The 15,115-nt window shown below is 45.3% G+C and overlaps 1 protein-coding gene across 1 annotated transcript in view; it reads left to right on the top strand.

Annotated features, from left to right (window-relative positions):
* LOC115117553 (zinc finger protein 892-like) overlaps window positions 1–13,681 on the top strand; it is a 15,750-nt gene extending 2,069 nt beyond the window's left edge. The window contains exons 2-4 of the mRNA XM_029646023.2: window positions 460–906; window positions 8,794–9,549; window positions 10,393–13,681. Coding sequence (XP_029501883.2) covers window positions 460–906; window positions 8,794–9,549; window positions 10,393–10,835 — 1,646 coding nt within the window. The 3' untranslated portion in view covers window positions 10,836–13,681. The remainder of the gene's footprint in view (window positions 1–459; window positions 907–8,793; window positions 9,550–10,392) is intronic.
* Window positions 13,682–15,115: the final 1,434 nt, after the last annotated feature.

Below are 15,115 nucleotides of genomic sequence, written 5' to 3' on the forward strand. Positions count from 1 at the left end.
TAAGTCATTGTAAAATCCCCTATGGGAAATGGTTGAAAAAAGATTAGACCCATTTCCCTGTTTGACCATTTTATGGTTATGACTTATACTGTGGTAATTTATTAGGATTCCCATTAGCTGTTGCAAAAGCAGCAGCTACTCTTCCTGGGGTTTACGCAAAATATGACATCATCCAGAACATTAATAGACAAGAACAGCTCAAGGACAGAACTACAGAATTGTTTTTTTTTAAAGGCACACGTAGCCTACATCAATATATCAATACATACACACAAAATGATCTAGGTCAAGTAGGGGAGAGGTGTTGTTTTCTAAAACAGGTTTGCTGTTCACTTGAGCAATTTGCGATGGAACAGAGTTCGATGCAACAATGGCTCTTTATAATACTGATCGCTTTCTTGAATTTGTTCTAGATTTGGGGACTGTGGTAACCTCTGCTCCTCTTCTCTGTCCCTCCAGAACCCCTGCAGCCCTCTGTCTCTGAAGAGGAGGTTCCCCCTGAGCAGCAGCACTGTGAGCAGGAGTGGAGCCCCAGTCTGGGACAGAAGGACCCAGAGACCAAACAGATTAAAGAGGAACAGGAGGAAGTCAGGACCAGTCAGGAGGAAGAGCAGCTTCAAGGGGTGGAGCCTGATATCATACAGTTCATATTTACTCCTCCTTGTGTGAAAAGTGAATGTGATCTGGAGGACCCACGTCAAGATCCCATACGTGCTGAACACCCAACTCTCCTGAAAATGTCTAAACTACAGTCGTTTCAAGAGTTTTTAAATGAGCGTTTAACGGCGTTTGCTGCTGTGGAGATTTCCGGGGCATTTGCGAAAGCAGTAGCAGAGTACCAGGAAGAGAATGATCGGCTACGGAGACTGCTGCGGATCACACCAGAGATAAAACTATGTAGAATAGGTTCGTATGGACATCTACTAGGTTCGTATGTAGATCTACTAGGTTCGTATGGACATCTACTAGGTTCGTATGGACATCTACTAGGTTAGTATGTAGATCTACTAGGTTCGTATGGACATCTACTAGGTTAGTATGTAGATCTACTAGGTTAGTATGGACATCTACTAGGTTAGTATGGACATCTACTAGGTTTGTATGGACATCTACTAGGTTCGTATGGACATCTACTAGGTTAGTATGGACATCTACTAGGTTCGTATGGACATCTACTAGGTTAGTATGTAGATCTACTAGGTTAGTATGTAGATCTACTAGGTTAGTATGTAGATCTACTAGGTTCGTATGTAGACGTACTGACAGCTAGCTGTCCCCCATTGGTATTTTGACCAATCATATATCTTTTCACTCCAGATCATTTTCAGTGCTGATCTGATTGGTCAATTAATGGGAAAGAGATTAGACTTGGGCAGCCAGAGATAATTACAGACACCTGTGGTAATCTAAACTAACCCAAAGGGCCACTCGATGTCATATCAGATAGAACAGAACATAGAGATGTAATTCTACAAATACAAAATGAGGTGTTTGTATCAGGAACCCATAATCTCAGACAGAACAATACAGACGACAATCTGCAACAAAATGAAAGACGAGGTAAACACACAACACCTCGGTGCTTTCAGGAAATATTCAGACCGCTTGACTTTTTGTTACGTTACAGCCTTATTCTAAAATGGATTAAATAGTTTTTCCCTCATCAATCTACACAAAATACCCCATAATGACATCACAATACCCTATAATGACATCACAATACCCCATAATGACATCACAATACCCCATAATGACATCACAATACCCCATAATGACAAAGCAGAAAGAGGTTTTTAGATTATTTTTGCATATCCCATTTACATAAGTATTCAGACCCTTTACTCAGTACTTCGTTGAAGCACCTTTGGCAGCGATTACAGCCCGAGTCTTCTTGGGTATGACGCTACAAGCTTGTCACACTTGTATTTGGGGAGTTTCTCCCATTCTTCTCTGCAGATCCTCTCAAGCTCTGTCTGGTTGGATGGTTGAGCGTTGCTGCACAGCTATTTTCAGGTCTCTCCAGAGATGTTAGATTGGGTTCAAGTCCGGGCTCTGGTTGGGCCACTCAAGGACATTCAGAGACTTGTCCTGAAGCCACTCCTGCATTGTCTTGGTTGTGTGCTTAGGGTCGTAGTCCTGTTAAAACCTTCGCCCCCTTTCTGAGGTTCTGAGCGCTCTGGAGCAGGTTTTCATCAAGGATCTCACTGTACTTCAAATTAAATTGTATTGGTCACATACACATTTAGCAGATGTTATTGCGAGTGTATTGAAATGCTTGTGTTCCGAGCTCCAACAGTGCAGTAATATCTAACAATTCACAACAGAACATACATCTAAAAAGTAAAAGAATGGAATTAAGAAATATATAAATATTATGACGAGCGATGTTGGAGTGGCATTGAGTAAAATACAGAATAATATAATACAGTATATACACATGAGATGAGTAAAACAGTATGTAAACACTATTAAAGTGACTAGTGCTCCATTATTAAAGTGACCAGTGTTCCATTATTAAAGTGGCCAGTGCTCCATTATTAAAGTAACCAGTGTTCCATTATTAGTGACCAGTGTTCCATTATTAAAGTGACCAGTGAGTCCATGACTATGTACACAGGGCAGCATCCTCTAAGGTGCAGGGTTGAGTAACCGGGTGGTAGCCGGCTAGTGATGGCTATTTAACAGTCTGATGGCCTTGAGATAGAAGATGTTTTGTTGAGTAACTCCCGAGTGACGATAAACGTGAATCCGACCATTACCCCTGGTGAGACAAAACCATGACTTGTCAGTGAAGAGCACTTTTTGCCAGTCCTGTCTGGTCCAGCGACGGTGGGTTTGTGCCCATAGGAGACGTTGCTGGTGACGTCTGGTGAGGATCTGCTTTACAACAGGCCTACAAGCCCTCAGTCCAGCCTCTCTCAGCCTATTGCGGACAGTCTGAGCACTGATGGAGGGGTTGTGGGTTCCTGGTGTAACTCGGGTAGTTGTTGTTGCCATCTTGAACCTGTCCCGCAGGTGTGATGTTCGGATGTACCGATCCTGTGCAGGTGTTGTTACGTGGTCTGCCACTGCTAGGACGATCAGCTGTCCGTCCTGTCTCCCTGTAGCGCTGTCTTAGGCGTCTGGCCACATCTGCAGTCCTCATGCCTCCTTGTAGCATGCCTAAGGCACGTTCACGCAGATGAGCAGGGACCCAGAGCATCTTTATTTTGGTGTTTTTCAGAGTCAGTAGGAATGCCTCTTTAGTGTCCTAAGTTTTCATAACTGTGACCTTGATTACCTACCGTCTGTAAGCTGTTAGTGTCTTAATGACCGTTCCACAGGTGCATGTTCATTCATTGTTTATGGTTCATTGGGAAACCGTATTTAAACCCTTTACAATGGATCGGATTTTTACGAATTACCTTTGAAAGATAAAGGAACATTATTTATATATAGTTTTTAAATAATTTGGTTGTAGCTGGGTAGTGATGGCTATTTAACAGTCTGATAGCCTTGAGATAGAAGCTGTTTTTCAGCTTCTCGGTCCCAGCTTTGATGCACCTGTACTGACCTCGCCTTCTGGATGATAGCGGGGAGACCAGGCAGTGGCTCGGGTGGTTGTTGTCCTTGATCATCTTCCTGGGACATCGGGTGCTGTAGGTGTCCTGGAGGGCAGGCATTGTGCCCCCGGGGATGTGTTTGGCATACCGCTTCACCCTCTGGAGAGCACTGAGGTTGCGGGCGGTGCAGTTGCCGTACCAGGCGGTGATACAGCCTGACAGGATGCTCTCGATTGTACATCTGTCAAAGTTTCTGAGGGTCTTAGGGGCCAAGCCCCCCGTTGCGCCTTCGTCACCACGCTGTCTGTGTGGGTGGACCATTTCAGTTTGTCAGTGATGTATACGCCGAGGAACTTGAAGCTTTCCACCTTCTCCACTACTATCCCGTCGATGTGGATTGGGGCTCCCTCTGCTGTCTCCTAAAGTCCACGATCAGCTTCGTTTTGTTGACGTTGAGGGAAGGTTATTTTCCTGACACCACTCCACCAGGGCCCTCACCTCCTCCACCAGGGCCCTCACCTCCTCCACCAGGGCCCTCACCTCCTCCCTGTAGTCTGTCTCGTCGTTGTTGGTAATCAGGCCAACCACCGCTGTGTCGTCTGCAAACTTGATGATTGAGTTGGAGGCGTAAAGTATATATCCAGAAGGGTTGTCGTCTTGGTGAAACTTCCACCTGGAATTGAAGAGAAGACACGCTGTTAGAGCACCGGACAAAGAGACGAGCAACAAGGTTATTTTCATCCTTGCTTCAACTCGGTTTCAAGCATCTGGATGTCTGGCCCACGTACATGTTGTCACAAACACAGCGTAGGATGGAAATCACATGTCATGTGACCAGTCCTTAACACAACCTCTGTTCCAGACCAGGGACCTCAACATACAATACATCCTCATTCAGTCCTAACAGCCTGGATACAGAGGTTTTTACCAGGGACCTCAACATACAATACATCCTCATTCAGTCCTAACAGCCTGGATACAGAGGTTTTTACCAGGGACCTCAACATACAATACATCCTCATTCAGTCCTAACAGCCTGGATACAGAGGTTTTTACCAGGGACCTCAACATACAATACATCCTCATTCAGTCCTAACAGCCTGGATACAGAGGTTTTTACCAGGGACCTCAACATACAATACATCCTCATTCAGTCCTAACGGTCTGGATACAGAGGTTTTTACCAGGGACCTCAACATACAATACATCCTCATTCAGTCCTAACAGCCTGGATACAGAGGTTTTTACCAGGGACCTCAACATACAATACATCCTCATTCAGTCCTAACAGCCTGGATACAGAGGTTTTTACCAGGGACCTCAACATACAATACATCCTCATTCAGTCCTAACAGCCTGGATACAGAGGTTTTTACCAGGGACCTCAACATACAATACATCCTCATTCAGTCCTAACAGCCTGGATACAGAGGTTTTTACCAGGGACCTCACCATACAATACATCCTCATTCAGTCCTAACAGCCTGGATACAGAGGTTTTTACCAGGGACCTCAACATACAATACATCCTCATTCAGTCCTAACAGCCTGGATACAGAGGTTTTTACCAGGGACCTCAACATACAATACATCCTCATTCAGTCCTAACAGCCTGGATACAGAGATTTTTACCAGGGACCTCAACATACAATACATCCTCATTCAGTCCTAACAGCCTGAATACAGAGGTTTTTACCAGGGACCTCAACATACAATACATCCTCATTCAGTCCTAACAGCCTGGATACAGAGGTTTTTACCAGGGACCTCAACATACAATACATCCTCATTCAGTCCTAACAGCCTGGATACAGAGGTTTTTACCAGGAACCTCAACATACAATACATCCTCATTCAGTCCTAACGGCTGCAGGGTATCAAGTAGAGCTGGGCGATATGGCCTAAAAAATACATTTTAGATTTTTTTCAGAGGTTTGGATGATTCAGAATCAATTTCGATTTCTTTTTTTTCTGCAAACAAATAAAAAAGGTCAAGACATTCTTCATTGAATTGTCTTTATTAAAATAAAAATGAGCGCTCAGGGCCTATTTGTGCAAAACAAATGAACACACCCACACGTCTATTCTATTGTCTAGGAATGTTTGACCACTAGCTGTTTGAATATGTCGTTTATAGATAATCATTTTGATTGAAAATGTATTAATTTAGTTAATTTGTTGTTATAATTCAAACAGCCTGTGGTTCTTTGTTATTGGATTGGCAGAACGACACAACTACTAACACATTAGCCTACAGCTGGCCTGAACATCACTATTTGTTATTGGATTGGCAGAACAACACAACTACTAACACATTAGCCTACAGCTGGCCTGAACATCACTATTTGTTATTGGATTGGCAGAACAACACAACTACTAACACATTAGCCTACAGCTGGCCTGAACATCACTATTTGTTATTGGATTGGCAGAACGACACAAATACTAACACATTAGCCTACAGCTGGCCTGAACATCACTATTTGTTATTGGATTGGCAGAATGACACAACTACTAACACATTAGCCTACAGCTGGCCTGAACATCACTATTTGTTATTGTATTGGCAGAATGACACAACTACTAACACATTAGCCTACAGCTGGCCTGAACATCACTATTTGTTATTGTATTGGCAGAATGACACAACTACTAACACATTAGCCTACAGCTGGCCTGAACATCACTATTTGTTATTGGATTGGCAGAACGACACAACTACTAACACATTAGCCTACAGCTGGCCTGAACATCACTATTTGTTATTGGATTGGCAGAATGACACAACTACTAACAAATTAGCCTACAGCTGGCCTGAACATCACTATTTGTTATTGGATTGGCAGAACGACACAACTACTAACACATTAGCCTACAGCTGGCCTGAACATCACTATTTGTTATTGGATTGGCAGAACGACACAACTACTAACACATTAGCCTACAGCTGGCCTGAACATCACTATTTGTTATTGGATTGGCAGAACAACACAACTACTAACACATTAGCCTACAGCTGGCCTGAAAATCACTATTTGTTATTGGATTGGCAGAACGACACAACTACTAACACATTAGCCTACAGCTGGCCTGAACATCACTATTTTGAATACACTTTAATTATCCAATGTCACACATACCGATGTCGAGGTGAAGCCTGTGGCCAAAGCACTGCAGGCCGGTCCAGTTGTTCAAGCGCAATGCTTTTATCATGTTGCTCCCGCTGTCAGGCTCATCTTCCACGATGCCAGAGAATCTTTGAGACCCGGGGCTATTACTTCACCCGTAGGATCATCGGGGAAGAAAGACGTCTGGAGACATTTAGCAATTTCCAGTAGTCATTTATGTAGTGGACTGTCAAACTTAGGTACAGAGTTTCTGACGTTCTGCTCGACCGTAGATCGGCTGAGGTGGAAAAATAAGAAACACTAGCCAGCTTCTCTGTCACTCTTTTGCGGGTAGCACAGTATAATCACAGCAGGGCTTCTTCAGTGAAATTGTCATGATTGGGCTGACAGAGAAGAGACCGTGAGATGCTGCATTTGCAAAACGTTACAACATTACAACAGAACCTCGATTCTTGCGATACAGGCATGTTACATATCACGCTAAAATATATTTCAACAACTCGATATAGCCCAGCCCTAGTATCAAGACTGTATAGCTAACCAGGCTGTATAACTGGGTAACCTCTGTATCCAGGCTGTATAGCAGGGTAACCTCTGTATCCGGGCTGTATAGCTGGGTAACCTCTGTATCCGGGCTGTATAGCTGGGTAACCTCTGTATCCGGGCTGTATAGCAGGGTAACCTCTGTATCCAGGCTGTATAGCAGGGTAACCTCTGTATCCAGGCTGTATAGCAGGGTAACCTCTGTATCCAGGCTGTATAGCAGGGTAACCTCTGTATCCAGGCTGTATAACAGGGTAACCTCTGTATCCAGGCTGTATAGCAGGGTAACCTCTGTATCCAGGCTGTATAGCAGGGTAACCTCTGTATCCAGGCTGTATAGCAGGGTAACCTCTGTATCCAGGCTGTATAGCAGGGTAACCTCTGTATCCAGGCTGTATAGCTGGGTAACCTCTGTATCCAGGCTGTATAGCAGGGTAACCTCTGTATCCAGGCTGTATAGCAGGGTAACCTCTGTATCCAGGCTGTATAGCAGGGTAACCTCTGTATCCAGGCTGTATAGCTGGGTAACCTCTGTATCCAGGCTGTATAGCTGGGTCACCTCTGTATCCAGGCTGTATAGCTGGGTCACCTCTGTATCCAGGCTGTATAGCTGGGTCACCTCTGTATCCAGGCTGTATAGCTGGGTCACCTCTGTATCCAGGCTGTATAGCTGGGTCACCTCTGTATCCAGGCTGTATAGCTGGGTCACCTCTGTATCCAGGCTGTATAGCAGGGTAACCTCTGTATCCAGGCTGTATAGCTGGGTAACCTCTGTATCCAGGCTGTATAGCTGGGTCACCTCTGTATCCAGGCTGTATAGCTGGGTCACCTCTGTATCCAGGCTGTATAGCTGGGTCACCTCTGTATCCAGGCTGTATAGCTGGGTCACCTCTGTATCCAGGCTGTATAGCAGGGTAACCTCTGTATCCAGGCTGTATAGGTAACCTCTGTATCCAGGCTGTATAGCAGGGTAACCTCTGTATCCAGGCTGTATAGGTAACCTCTGTATCCAGGCTGTATAGGTGACCTCTGTATCCAGGCTGTATAGGTAACCTCTGTATCCAGGCTGTATAGGTGACCTCTGTATCCAGGCTGTATAGCAGGGTAGCCTCTGTATCCAGGCTGTATAGGTAACCTCTGTATCCAGGCTGTATAGGTGACCTCTGTATCCAGGCTGTATAGCAGGGTAACCTCTGTATCCAGGCTGTATAGGTAACCTCTGTATCCAGGCTGTATAGGTGACCTCTGTATCCAGGTTGTATAGCAGGGTAGCCTCTGTATCCAGGCTGTATAGGTAACCTCTGTATCCAGGCTGTATAGGTGACCTCTGTATCCAGGCTGTATAGCAGGGTAGCCTCTGTATCCAGGCTGTATAGCAGGGTAACCTCTGTATCCAGGCTGTATAGCAGGGTAACCTCTGTATCCAGGCTGTATAGCAGGGTAAACTCTGTATCCAGGCTGTATAGCAGGGTAACCTCTGTATCCAGGCTGTATAGGTAACCTCTGTATCCAGGCTGTATAGGTAACCTCTGTATCCAGGCTGTATAGGTAAACTCTGCTCCTCCTCTCCTTCCCTCCAGACTCCCTGCAGCTCTCTGTCTCTGAAGAGGAGGTTCCCCCTGAGCAGCAGCACTGTGAGCAGGAGTGGAGCCCCAGTCTGGGACAGAAGGACCCAGAGACCAAACAGATTAAAGAGGAACAGGAGGAAGTCAGGACCAGTCAGGAGGAAGAGCAGCTTCAAGGTCTTGAGCCTGATATCATAGAGTTCAAATTCACGCCTTCCTGTGTGAAAAGTGAATGTGATCAGGAGGACCCACTTTGGTCCTTGACTCTTCCCCAAATCCAGACTGTGGAGAACAGAGAGAGAGACTCTAAACCAGTGGATCTCACACCTTTTGGAACTGTGACCCACATTAAGGGTCTCAACATTCCCTGTGACCCTCCAGATAATCAAAACAATGCCTCCAGCCACAGTTCAGCTGTAAGCAGCTACACAGTAGGACTTGACAGCAGCCCACCATTGGATCCCAGTCCACCATTTGAAAAACACTGTTCTAAACCCAGCACCACATCTAGAAAAACTCACAGCTGTCGTGACTGTGGTGAAACATTTGCTAAAAAAGCTGACCTGAAGAGACATGTGACTCTCACCAAGAACAGACCCAGTGAATGTCGGTTCTGCAAGAAAAGTTTCAACTCCACTTGTAAACTGAAGGCCCATGTCCGACTCTGTCACTGTGGTAAACCCTGCACCTGCCCTGTTTGTGGAATGACCTTCAAACAAAAAGGAGCCCTGTCCAATCACATGAGGATTCACACAGGAGAGAAACCTTTTAGCTGCGTTGACTGTGGGAAAAGCTTCAATCGGAAGATGAGCCTAACTGAACATAAACTGACTCACACAGGAGAGAAACCATTTAGCTGTGGTGACTGTGGGAAAAGCTTCAATCGGATGGGGCACCTAAACATGCACAAAGTGACTCACACAGGAGAGAAACCATTTAGCTGTATTGACATCGGATTTGCACAAAGTGACTGAAACCATTTAGCTGTATTGACTGCGGGAAAAGCTTCAATCGAAAGGGGCACCTTACCATGCACAAACTGATTCACACAGGAGAGAAACCTTTTACCTGTGATGACTGCGGGAAAAGCTTCAATCGGAAGGGGCACCTAACCATGCACAATCTGACTCACACAGGAGAGAAACCATTTACCTGTGGTGACTGTGGGAAAAGCTTCAATCGGAAGGGGCACCTAACCATGCACAAAGTGACTCACACAGGAGAGAAAGCATTTAGCTGTGTTGACTGTGGGAAAAGCTTCAATCAGAAAGGGGACCTAAGGAGGCACAAACTGATTCACACAGGGGAGAAACAACATGGCTGCTCAGTCTGTGGTAAAAGATTCACTCAGAAGACGAATCTGCTGAGGCATGTGGATAAAATTCACAAAGTAAGAAAACAGGACAGAAACTGAAAGATGAAAGGACATTAGGACAAAGAGATTGTCTGTCAGGCTGTATCACAACCGGCCGTGATTGGGAGTCCCATAGGGCTGCGCACAATTGGCCCAGCGTTGTCCGGGAGTGGCCGGTGTAGGTAAGAATTGGTTTTTAACTGACTTGCCTAGTTTAAAAAAGGTGTGGGAACTTAACCACACATATACAAACTCCAGAGATAATTCATTTCCATGTGGTGACTGTGGGCAAAGCTTCAATGAGAAGGGACACCTAACTGAACATATACGGACTCACACAGGGGAGAAACCATACAGGTGTGGTGACTGTGGGAAAAGCTTCATTCAGAAGGCGGACCTAAGGAGGCATATACTGACTCACACAGGGGAGAAACCATACAGGTGTGGTGACTGTGGGCAAAGCTTCATTCAGAAGGCGGACCTAAGGAGGCATATATGGACTCACACAGGGGAGAAACCATACAGGTGTGGTGACTGTGGGCAAAGCTTCAATGAGAAGGGGCACCTAACTGAACATATACGGACTCACACAGGGGAGAAACCACATGGCTGCTCCGTCTGTGGTAAAGGATTCACTCAGAAGTCTCATCTGCTGAGGCATGTGGATAAAATCCACAAAGGAAGAAAACAGGACAGAAACTGAAAGAGGAAAGAACATTCGGACAAAGAGATTGTTGGTCAGGTTAGTGAATAAAAAGGTGTGTGGATAAAGTCCACAAAGGAAGAAAACAGGACAGAAACTGAAAGATGAAAGAACATTCGGACAAAGAGATTGTCTGTCAGGTTAGTGAATAGAAAGGCAGGATGTGGACAAATCTCTTAGGAAGCAACAGTGATGTGACCCTCATCAAATATGCAGACGACATGGCTGTGGTTGCTTGCCTGGAGGTCAAGTCCATCTCCAGATACTCCCAGTCCATTGACTGCCTCTTGGCGTGGTTTGACAATATCTTAGGAGCTCAGTCTGGGTCTCAACTTACTATTAAGACTCAGAATAGTAGAATACACCAGGTCCAATTTAGACATTTGGTTGTGCATCAGCAGGTTGTCACTGACAGTCACTCAATTAGCGATGTCAGACCAAGCAAAAACAAGTCTTCAGAAATGTTTGCAATTGTATAAAAAAATGTAACCTTCTTTACTTAACTATTCAGGTACATCCTGTTTCCATTGATAATCCTTGATGTTTCTACAACTTGATTGGAGTCCACCTGTAAACTCAAATGATTGGATATGATCTGGAAAGGCACACAACTGTCTATATAAGGTCCCACAGATGACAGTGCATGTCAGAGCAAAAACCAAGGACCATGAGTTCGAAGGAATTGTCCTTAGAGCTCCGAGACAGGATTGTGTCAAGGCACAGATCTGGGGAAGGGTACCAAAAAAATTCTGCAGCATTGAAGGTCCCCAAGAACACAGTGGCCTCAATCATTCTTAAATGGAAGAAGGTTGGAATCACCAAGACTCTTCCGAGAGCTGGTTTCCCGGCCAAACTGAGCAATCGGGGGAGAAGGGCCTTGTTCAGGGAGGTGACCAAGAACCCAATGGTCTGTCTGACAGCGCTCCAGAGTTCCTATGTGGAGATGGGAGAACCTTCCAGAAGGACAACCATCTCTGCAGCACTCCACCAATCAGGCCTTTATGGTAGAGTAGCCAGACGGAAGCCACTGCTCAGTAAAAGGTACATTTAAAAAAAAAAAAATTGTTTAACCTTTATTTAACTAGGCAAGTCAGTTAAGAACACATTCTTATTTTCAATGACGGCCTGGGAACAGTGGGTTAACTGCCTGTTCAGGGGCAGAACGACAGATTTGTACCTTGTCAGCTCGGGGGTTTGAACTCGCAACCTTCCGGTTACTAGTCCAACGCTCTAACCACTAGGCTACGCTGCCGCGCCACATGACAGCCCACTTGGAGTTTGCCAAAAGGTACCTAAAGGACTCTGACCAGGAGAAACAAGATTCTCTGGTCTGATGAAACCAAGATCTAAATCTTTGGCCTGAATATCAAGCGACACGTCTAGAGGAAACCTGGCACCATCCCTACGGTGAAGCATGGTGGTGGCAGCATCATGCTATGGGGATGTTTTTAGTGGCAGGGACTGGGAGACACTAGTCAGGATCAAGGGAAAGATGAACAGAGAAAAATACAGAGATCCTTGATGAAAACCTGCTCCAGAGTGCTCAGGACCTCAGACTAGGGCAAAGGTTCACCTTCTAACAGGACAAAGACCCTAAGCACACAGCCAAGACAATGCAGGAGTGGCTTCAGGACAAGTCTCTGAATGTTCATGTGTGGCCCAGCGAGCGCCCAGACTTGAACCCGATCCAACATCTCTGGAGAGACCTGAAAATATCTGTGCAGCGATGCTACCCACCCAACCTGACAGAGCTTGAGAGGATCTGCAGAGAAGAATGGGAGAAACTCCCCAAATACAAGGTGTGCCAAGCTTGTAGCGTCATACTCAAGAAGTCTCAAGGCTATAATCGCTCCCAAAGGTGCTTCAACAAAGTACTGAGTAAAGGGTCTGAATACTTATGTAGATGTGATATTTTAGTTTATTTGTCATCAATTTGCTACAATTTCTAAAAAAAAAATCAGTTTTTGCTTTTTCATTTTGGGGTATTGAGTGTAGATTGATGAGAAAAACCAAATGTAATGTTAGAATATGGCTGTAAAGTAACGATGTGGAAAAGTTGAGGTGTCTGAATATTTTCTGAATGTACCGTGTATATAGAGGTTGGAGCTGCCATACTAAAGCTCCTGTGAACCAGTTGTGGGGGGTTAAGTGCCTTGCTCAAGGGCAGAACAGCAGGTATGGCATCTAGGATTTGATACCAGCAACCACTCACTTGTCCAGTGGGATTGGACCCCTCCGCTTGCGGTCTTGCCTCTCTTAACCACTAGACTGGTCTTGTCTCTCTTAAACTACGGTCTTGTCTCTCTTAACCACTAGACTACGGTCTTGCCTCTCTTAACCACTAGACTACGGTCTTGTCTCTCTTAACCACTAGACTACGGTCTTGTCTCTCTTAACCACTAGACTACGGTCTTGTCTCTCTTAACCACTAGACTAGTCTTGCCTCTCTTAACCACTAGACTGGTCTTGTCTCTCTTAACCACTAGACTACGGTCTTGCCTCTCTTAACCACTAGACTGGTCTTGTCTCTCTTAACCACTAGACTACGGTCTTGCCTCTCTTAACCACTAGACTACGGTCTTGCCTCTCTTAACCACTAGACTGGTCTTGTCTCTCTTAACCACTCGACTACCTTACCACCTGTTGGAGGAAAGTATTGGAGGAAACTCACAGGTCCCCTGTTCAAAGTCTCTTGATGTTTTAAAAACTGAAATTCCTGATTGTTTGTTTTGATGAGAGAATGGTCAGTCTGATGTTATTGATACATAAAAAATATCTCCTTCCAACTGTCCAAGAGTATTTATCATAGATTGTCCTAATACTGCTAATAAATTATATACAGTTGACTCCTGATGAGTGCATTTTGTACAAGTGTAAACTCTGTTTTATGTGAACTACAGTGTTCTTCCAGCCCCAATTCAACAACATTCTATATAACTGCATTCTCTGGTTTAGTGCACGCTGTCCCATCAGTAGCAGCTGTCACCTATCTTACAATTAGTTCAGTCTTTTTATTAAATGATCGTCCTATATCACCACCCTGTTACTCATTACAACTACTTCCCCTCATTGTAGTTATCCATAATCACTGGGCTGTAGAAAAGGCCGTCCTGCTCCCCTCCTCTCTACCCAACTTCCCCTCCCAGTAAGTGGTCATGGGTAACTGCATATGGAGGACCAAACCTGGAATTAGAATTCAATAAATACATGCACACACAAATAGGAAATTGAAGATGAAATCCATGATATGCTGCCGTGCCGCACACACACACACACACACACACCATAAAACACACAAGAAGAACAGATGGAACATGGTCCAGGCTTGATGCAGAAACAGGTGAACAGTTATGGAACACTGAGCCATTGACTGCCTGCCTGCACCAGGTGGCTGTGTTACAAGTGGGCACTGGACTACAGCCATATATACTGAACCATTGACTGACTGCCTTGCACCAGGTGGCTGTGTTACAAGTGGGCACTGGACTGACTGAACCACCAGGTGGCTGTGTTACAAGTGGGCACTGGACTACAGCCATATATACTGAACCATTGACTGACTGCACCAGGTGGCTGTGTTACAAGTGGGCACTGGACTACAGCCATATATACTGAACCATTGACTGACTGCACCAGGTGGCTGTGTTACAAGTGGGCACTGGACTACAGCCATATATACTGAGCCATTGACTGACTGCCTGCACCAGGTGGCTGTGTTACAAGTGAGCACTGGACTACAGCCATATATACTGAACCATTGACTGACTGCCTGCACCAGGTGGCTGTGTTACAAGTGGGCACTGGACTACAGCCATATATACTGAACCATTGACTGACTGCCTGCACCAGGTGGCTGTGTTACAAGTGGGCACTGGACTACAGCCATATATACTGAACCATTGACTGACTGCCTGCACCAGGTGGCTGTGTTACAAGTGGGCACTGGACTACAGCCATATATACTGAACCATTGACTGCCTGCACCAGGTGGCTGTGTTACAAGTAGGCACTGGACTACAGCCATATATACTGAACCATTGACTGACTGCCTGCCTGCCTGCACCAGGTGGCTGTGTTACAAGTGGGCACTGGACTACAGCCATATATACTGAACCATTGACTGACTGCACCAGGTGGCTGTGTTACAAGTGGGCACTGGACTACAGCCATATATACTGAACCATTGACTGACTGCACCAGGTGGCTGTGTTACAAGTGGGCACTGGACTACAGCCATATATACTGAACCATTGACTGACTGCACCAGGTGGCTGTGTTAC

This window comes from Oncorhynchus nerka, linkage group LG12 (genome assembly GCF_034236695.1).
Source record: "Oncorhynchus nerka isolate Pitt River linkage group LG12, Oner_Uvic_2.0, whole genome shotgun sequence".
Taxonomy (NCBI): domain Eukaryota; kingdom Metazoa; phylum Chordata; class Actinopteri; order Salmoniformes; family Salmonidae; genus Oncorhynchus; species Oncorhynchus nerka.